General features: G+C 38.5%; 1 protein-coding gene across 1 annotated transcript; it reads left to right on the top strand.

The window, feature by feature from the left end:
• Positions 1-393: 393 nt before the first annotated feature.
• LOC137969810 (uncharacterized) lies at positions 394-6578 on the top strand. Its single transcript, XM_068816184.1, has 8 exons — positions 394-782; positions 2929-3287; positions 3368-3462; positions 3847-4000; positions 4111-4174; positions 4338-4609; positions 5225-5399; positions 6015-6578. Exons 1-8 carry the CDS (start codon positions 584-586, stop codon positions 6317-6319), a joined length of 1623 nt encoding a protein of 540 aa, XP_068672285.1. The 5' UTR covers positions 394-583; the 3' UTR covers positions 6320-6578.
• Positions 6579-8113: the final 1535 nt, after the last annotated feature.

Genomic DNA, 8113 nt, shown 5'->3' with positions numbered 1-8113 from the left:
AGAGAAAAGACTTCGTTGAAGTAAGTTCATGCAACAAAAGGAACGTTCAAAAATTATTCCCGCATTGTATGCCACAGACAGGAAGCCACTATTTTGCAAGCTAACCCACAAAACATTATATATTTATGAGATTTTCCCTCTGAAAGATTGTTGTTAGAATATTAAATTATTCGACTGACTCGAGAGACTGTTATTTTGAGAATACAAGTTGATTTTACGTGACTTCAAAACAAAGGTTTTTGCTCTTGAGAAAAGCTGACAAAATCATTTTGGTTTTAATCATATGTCACACGTCCAAACTACACCCTTAATACACATTCATCATCAATAATGTAACGTACAAAAAAAAAGTTGTCTGTTTGCTAGGAAATTGATTATTTTACACAAACATCTTTTGGCATGAATTTAACGATTAACAAGAACTAATGTTTCGCAGACAGAGTGTTATTTGACAAAGTCAAGTTTCAGATTGGCGTCATGCATACCATTGAGGGTGTCATCTTAGACTAGTGACCAAACAACATTATATGCAAATTTAGCTGTTTATTCCTCTTGAATCTGCCAACTCTGAGCAAACTCTTCGATGGATATCTTAGTGCTCTCGAAAAAAATGCTTATCGTGTTAGCCTTCCTCTTCTTGGGATCAGCACTTGTTGCAGGAGATGCAAAATTTTATTCACTGAATTGCCAGCAATTATCTTCATCCTCATCAAGCTTTGAAGTGGAATGGTCCAACATCAAACCTTATATATATAATGATTCTACAGCTGAGAAGCCGAAAGGTTGGTACATGTAATTGCTGTCATAACTAGCCATATATCTGTGTACACTGGCGACCACTTGAAAGTATCATTCTCTTGTCACCATCCCGATTGCTTCCACGTTTTTTGAATCCCGGCAAAGACTGTAGCAAGAGCCCCCGAATGGGCAGCCACTGGAAATCTATCTTGTTTCCGCATACATGATTGCAAAGTGTCGTAAAAACTTATACGAACTAGTTTCTGTGCTCTCATCATTCTCAGCGGTGAATTTGGCTTGCAATGGTTCATATTTGTCCGTTTTGTAAAAGGCATTTTTTTAAAACCTGTAGAAAACTGATTATCACGGTAACTTATGACAGCCACCGAGTATCTTTTGCTGTAAACAATTAAATATACCAGTATCACTCCAAATTCGGTTGTTTGACACTTGTTGTTCTGATCTTTTTCTCGGCTTCTGAATGTTCTAATCCCCTATTTTTTAACTTGGGATCCTTTGGAAAATCAATCAAATGAAATTAAGAATTGGAGAATACCATTCGATTCTTACTAAATGTAAGAGAAAACGTTCTGCGCCACCAGGAGGTTTCGTTTTTACTTCACAATTATCATTGCCAGATAAACTGAATATTAATATCGCTAAGTAAAAATGTTAAACCAAAATATCCTGGGGGTTTGGGAGAATATTATTATTGTTATTATAATTTCTACTTTAGCCAATAAATATACAAATCTCCGAACAAGTTTTCTTATAATTTGGCTCTATTCTTTCCTCTTCCTGTGTTACTAATGCTTAAGGTTTTTAAAAATAAAATTCAAAATTTAAAATTTAAAACTGACCGTCTTTGAGAAATGTTATTGTGTTATTATTATTATTATTATTATCATTATTATTATTATTATTATTATTTATTATTATTTTTTTTTTATTTAAAAAAAAATGATTTTTTCCTCAAAAGCGTGTTTTTTTATCGTTGAACTGAATTATTACCAAAGCTTTAATAATAATAATAATAATAATAATAATAATAATCACTTTATTTGCATAATAAAAATATTTACAAAAAATAAAATATCTCCAAAAGGTAAGAACTATAAATTTACGAGCAATATAGATATTTCTCTGTTTAAAACTGTTTTAAAACTTCCAAATAAATAAATAAATAAATAAAATAAAAAAAGAAAAGTCATTTAATATTAGATCTGGCAAGTTCAACGTCCACATCAATGTCTTTAACATTATTATTATTATTATTATTATTATTATTATTATTTTCAATTTAATTCCTCCGGCAGGAAACTTAAAAAAATGATATCGCATTCGATTGGGAAAGAAATCTATTTCTTGATTTCCGCGGCTAACTTTTCTCATCTTCTCAAATATGTAATCGGTAATGACTTCATTTCACTTTGTTGAGAATGTTAAACGCAATTTTGATTATCATTCCTCCACTTGCTCGCCAGAGTCTCATCTGGGGCTCGGATTTTTTCGAGTTCCTCTGGGTTCCGTCAACATATCACAGTGATTTCATTTCATATGTGTATATCATTCTCACATTCGCCCACTGCGAGAAACACTAAAAAGTAATAAAGGCTCAATGGTTCGGACAAGATGTTTAATGGTTAAGGATTAGGGTTAGACTTGAATGAAAAAGCAAAAATGTGCAAAAATACTAAACGAAAAAACCGCCCTGCTCATAAAAAGTAGACCAAAGTTATCCGAAGGAGGGTGAGTGCTATCTACCAGGTAAACCACAATTCAGCGAATGAGCCCTATCATAACCAATTGATTTTTTGTTGAAAAAGACGAACCTCGCAGACAGCACTTTTCTTTCTTCCAACGACTGGGGCCAGATACCATCTCTTCCTAACTTCTCATTGCTTGACCAGGTGCCGGCGGGAGGTATCAACAAATTCTGCAATCTGATCGGTTCCAGGAGCGAGCAAAGTTTTCTTATCCAGTCCACGTACAGTGGACTATATTGCTTGGTCGATTACATCACTTGCATCAATGCGATTTTTACATGAACTTATAAAGATGCCTTTAAAAATGCTTTGTCGTGAGAACCGCTCCAGGCGCAACGGCTCCTGGCGGTATCCAAGACCGCGTGCACAGATTTTCCAATACAGACCTCACGACTGGTGAATAACATATATTTATTCGCTACAGGACTCTTCTATGAATTCCTTCAAATGATGATCAAACCATCGGACAAGATCTTTTACAAAACCAATAACAATCCACAGAACAAGATCCAAAACTTCAAGTGCAAGTTAGCGAATCAACAACTGCAGTCAAACAAGACCGGAAACACGACCTTAATAATGCCAGTAATGATCAAAGCAAGAGGAACTATTGATGATCCTTGCATGATTAGACTGCACCATTCCAAAGGACCAGCTTACATCGTTCAGCGGAATGTTCTCAAGCCCTTAACACAACTTGGTCATTCGTTTATTAATGGTGGTCAGATCATTGGCTTAACTCTCATCTTAACAGCGATATCTGGTGTCATCATGTGGATACTGGTAAGCAATCCTCTATACATCGTTTACAGTAATAATTCCCTAGTTTTTTCTTAATAGTGTTTTGACACTGATCTCTGCAGGATCGTCGCAAGAATCCCATTGACTTTCCCGCATCCTTTGTGCAGGGCTCCTGGCAAGGATTTTGGTGGGCTTTTGTTACCATGACAACAGTTGGGTAAGCTGCAAGTCTTTGGTGCACATAGAAACCTTTTGAGAAATTAAGGGTGCTCTGAAACCAGCCAAGAGCTGGCTAGTTGGTACTCGAAGTACGAAATACACAGCTTCAGCGCAAAACGATGATCCATCTAGCCCTAACCCTAAGTCCTGTTTTGCCAAAAAGAACACCAGTTACCATGTTACGATATAAACCTCAGGTATCCAACGATATCAGGACATCTATCCTCACTTGTCCCTTCTCAGCTTGTGCTCAAAGCTTCAAGGCCCAAATTTAATCATGGATAACCGTTCGTACATGTCGGTGCACTATTTTTTGCTATAGCAACAAAATGGACAAGTTAAATGGTCTATCTGAGCAGACTGCATCTTGTTTTCATCGCAGTTATGGAGATACAGCTCCCAGGTCAGTTCAAGCGCGTCTCTACAGCATTCTGTGGATGCTACTGGGAATGGTGGCTTTCTCAGTTCTCACAGCCAACTTCACCAGTTCATTGACTCATGAGATTGAAGAAGACTTGAATCTTTATGGAAAAACAGTGAGTGTTCATGCGAGACTCAAGTAACAAAGCTCTCATCTGGAAAAAATGAAGGGTTCTGCTGTTCCGCTATTGATTTCCTAAATGTTGGATTTCTTTTCTAATTCAAGGTCGCTGTCTTAAATAATAGTTTGGCAAAGCAAGCGGCTGTGTCAGAAGGAGCTAAATTTGTCGGTAAGCAGCGAAACCAAGTTGACAATCAATACAAATATATCAACCCAGAATTTTTTTCCACCCACTCAGTTCATCATACTGTAGTTAAGTAACTAGCAAGGAGGACGAGAGCAAGTCAAACATGATACTTAAGCTTTGTTAATTTTCTCATTTTGTCATTCAGAACACAAAGACCTTGAGGCTATGATACAATCCCTCAGCGGATCCGAGAAGAGTCCAAGTATAAGTGGCTTATTGTTGGACATACATGCGGCCTTATCGAACATGGAGGCATTTGGAAAACACAAATTGGAGATTGGAAGGACAGTAGATTTCGAGTACGACATTGGTATGACCGTCAAACCACCAAACAATGAAACACAAATTTGTGATACTATACAGAAATGTGCTAACGACCTTTCGTCCAGTGAGGCCTTTGGGCTCAAATTACTAAAGGTGAGTGTACATTGTATCGTGAGAATATCTTGGAAGACGGTAAAATATTACCACTGATCCATCACTATCTGTCTTTGAAGATATTCCGGCTCATACTGAGACATTGAAATTGAGGGCCTCATTAGACAGTAGCATGTGCACTGAATCAATATTTCTCCAAACAACCCATTTCGCTGAAGGTTCACTGTAGTCAACAAGTGATTTGTATCATCCTGTTTATTGAGCAGTCAGAAAAGGAGGCATTTCCCTTACATACCTAATGAAATAAAATGAGCCAATCATCTTAATCTGATCGCTATATCATGTTAGCCCACTCGGGGCATGATCCGCAAATATAGAATTTGTAATTCGCAACAAAACGGGAACGGTTAATCGAAGGCTGGTTAGCGCTAACCGCGTCGGTTAAGAGGTATCAAAACCTAAAGGTTTTCATGGTATTTAACGCTGGTTAGCCATATAGCGCTAACCATGCTTCCAGCATGCAACCCGGGCCTGGAAATAATCAGGCCCGTGTTTCAGTTAAAAAAACAAACAAGTGTGTTTGGCTAAGACAGTAAGGGTTACAGATAAGTACTTTTAAAACCTTAAAAAATATCTTGTTTTACCTCGTTGCAGGATTTATCTGATTCCTTTTCTGAGGGCCAAAGGGAAAAAGTGTCGTCAAGTTTGTTCGACGATTATAACTTTCTCATTATTCTTCTCGCTATATTTGGTACCCTCATCGGTGGTGGCCTCATTTGGGAATATTTTTACTACAAGCCAAAAATGGAACACATGAACAAAGTCAACGGTAAGGGAAAACAGAATCTCCTCGTACCCAGTCTTCCAAGGACAGCAGGGAGGAAGGATACCATTGAAAACAAAAACAGACACGTGGAAGTGCGGTGCAGTGGTTAGAACGCTTTGCCTTGAGATCCAAAGCTCCCGGGTTCAAAACCTGCTCTGACCACTCGTTGAATTTGTTCCTTTTAGTCCCTGGATCACTTGTAACATTAGCCAACTGGTTTGCCTCCGGCCAGTTGAGTTTCATAATGGTTGTTGTAATTGTTCTGAGTGTTCTGTCGTTTCGTTGATTGCATTTCATTGATCCTGAAAAGGCCCTATGGGGAGTGGTCTATTAACCCTTTTACTCTTGTGGGGTTCCCAATTGACGAGTAAAATCGTCTGGCGTTAGACAGAGTAAAATCTATAAGTGTCACTCTTGGGATTGAAAGGGTTAATGCCGACATAGTTTTTGAGTGAATCTAGCTGTATTGTTTTGTATTGTTTTGTTTTCACTGTTACAGGCCTCCAACATGAAGATACATATTTGGTCCAGTTTTGTCTCTATAGCGAGTGTTATCCGTTGTAATTCACTCTAAATGACCTTTTCGATAATACGCTTTGTTTTTTTGCTCGACATCAGGTGACATTGAAATGGAAGACGAAGATAAGGATTCCGACAAGGCAATCTTGCTGATGAGTGAAGTGGAAGAGTTGTGTGACGAATGTAGTGCTAAAGTAAAGGACATTATGAAACGAGAAGGAAAACAGAGATTACAAAGCCTTCAGACAGTTGTTAGTCCATTAGACGGCTTCTCTATAATTGGAAATCAGCTAAGTTCTATTCCAGTAGTATCCTCCATCAGAAAAATTGGCTCGGAACTGCCTCACAATGTTCAGAGCTTGGCGAAGTTAACAAAAAACAAACATTACAAACACCCGAGTTGAAGACGGTCAGAGTGACAAAGCACCGCACCTTGATTTTAGCTTTATGTAGAGAAACATACGTTTGGTAACAAAGAAGTACTCACTATGAAACACGCCTCTTATCACGAAGGCCTGGGAGTGTTGTTTCGGGTGTTGTTTGAAAATCTTCCAACACTTCGCGTGGTTTTTGTCTAAAATTACTTAAGCACCAGTGAGAGCTTCCGGAATCACGAGAGATTTGTTTTGAAAATCTAATAAAGGAAGCGGCGTATTTCCAAACACGTGAAAGGTGCCGGATTCTCTTCTTTGAATTGAGCAGTACTTCATCGCATTGAACTGAAGATCAATAAATGGTCACTTGCCGTGTCTCAACCCGACTGCTGGAAGACAAGAAAAAAAGCCGTTCCGCACCAACACACGGTTACTGGTCGTTACTGGCTTGCGCGAAAATACGGTTAATCTTCATATGAGCCAGGTATCTTCAGTTTAGACGCCTAATTCAAGAGAGTGCCTCTCTGCTAAAGAACAGGGGCACCCAACGTCAATTTTCGGAAAATATCTGTTCGGAACACGATTTGTGATCTAGAATTTTCGGAACATCTGTTGTAAAATTCCTTGTTTTCCCGCCTGTCCTAGGATTTTCGAACATCTAAAACATGGTATAATTGCCCATTTTTAACGGTTTTTTACCCTAAAATGGTCACCTAGAATTTTCGGGAGCCTTTTTTCTGGCTGAAATATTCGAAAAGGTAAGTTTTGATCCCTATAATTTTCGGATCACTAGACTTTCAGCTAGGGAATCCGAACAGATGAAAAATTTTTAGGGGATAAAATTATGCCTATATCTACCGTTTAAATACTAAAATACATTTAACAATGCTATGTTTAAGTGGTTTTGAACTATATTCTCGTTGGGTGCCCCTGAAAGAAGGATGAAAACAGAACTTACAAGGTGGATGAAAATCGAGCCTTCATCAATAATTAGTGTGTTTACGATTCTTTCACGTCGTTTAACTCACCGAGTAAAGAAAGGGAGCACGCGACACGAGATAACCGAGCATTGTGCATTTTCGCATAACTAAATGTGACTGACCACTGTTTATGAATTCTGTGATGGTTATCGAAGTATCTAGCACAGTTATGCGAAGGGTGGATAGCGCTATCCATTGGATAACTCAATTGGTTTTGCTGGTGTTTAATCCGCTGGATAATGATTTACACGGTGGATAGCGCTATCCAACTTTTTACAACCGAGGCCCGATGTTTCACTCAAACGAAAAGTACGAAACTCCATTCTTATATCTCAAACAAAAAAAAAATCATTCCTTGATCATTGAAAGACCGATCTAATTAGCTCACGGTACGACGTAGGGTTGACTATTGCATGAGCAGAGGGACCGTTCATGCGGAGCACGATGCGTGATCGGGTAAAGCAGAGAAAACAAGACTTCGCCTCCTTTCCCTTCCCATCCCCCCTGGTTACTGGTCATTACTGTTTACGATGATTGGGCAAAAACGAGGTTTATCTTCGTAAGAGCGACGACGTCGTTCCCTTTCTGCTCGCGCTTCCGTGCTGCGTGCGTTTTAGCCGGATGCGACTGACGAGTCAAGACTGGATCTCAGATTTTCTAGGCGAGTAAATAACATGATGAATCATAATTCAGTAAATAATATCATGAAGGTTTGAAAGCGCGAATATCGAATCAGCTAAATATTATTGAGTTTATCCGGAGTCTAGCGCTTTCGATCTTCTGAAAAACAGGGGCTTGAAGGAGCATTTTCAGTGCAAAATTGTTAATTATCTTTGCTATTAAT

Source organism: Montipora foliosa, chromosome 9 (genome assembly GCF_036669935.1).
Source record: "Montipora foliosa isolate CH-2021 chromosome 9, ASM3666993v2, whole genome shotgun sequence".
Taxonomy (NCBI): Eukaryota; Metazoa; Cnidaria; class Anthozoa; order Scleractinia; family Acroporidae; genus Montipora; species Montipora foliosa.
The sequence above is the reverse complement of the archived record's forward strand: the minus strand, read 5'-3'. Positions and strand labels throughout refer to the sequence as shown.

What these genes read in the sequence shown, in the direction of transcription:
- LOC137969810 (XM_068816184.1), top strand. Translation starts at nt 584, where the DNA reads ATGGATATCTTAGTGCTCTCGAAAAAAATGCTTATCGTGTTAGCCTTC. An exon ending in TACAGCTGAGAAGCCGAAAG is followed by an intron (nt 783 to 2,928) that starts GTTGGTACATGT and finishes TATTCGCTACAG; the next exon opens with GACTCTTCTATGAATTCCTT. An exon ending in GTGTCATCATGTGGATACTG is followed by an intron (nt 3,288 to 3,367) that starts GTAAGCAATCCT and finishes TGATCTCTGCAG; the next exon opens with GATCGTCGCAAGAATCCCAT.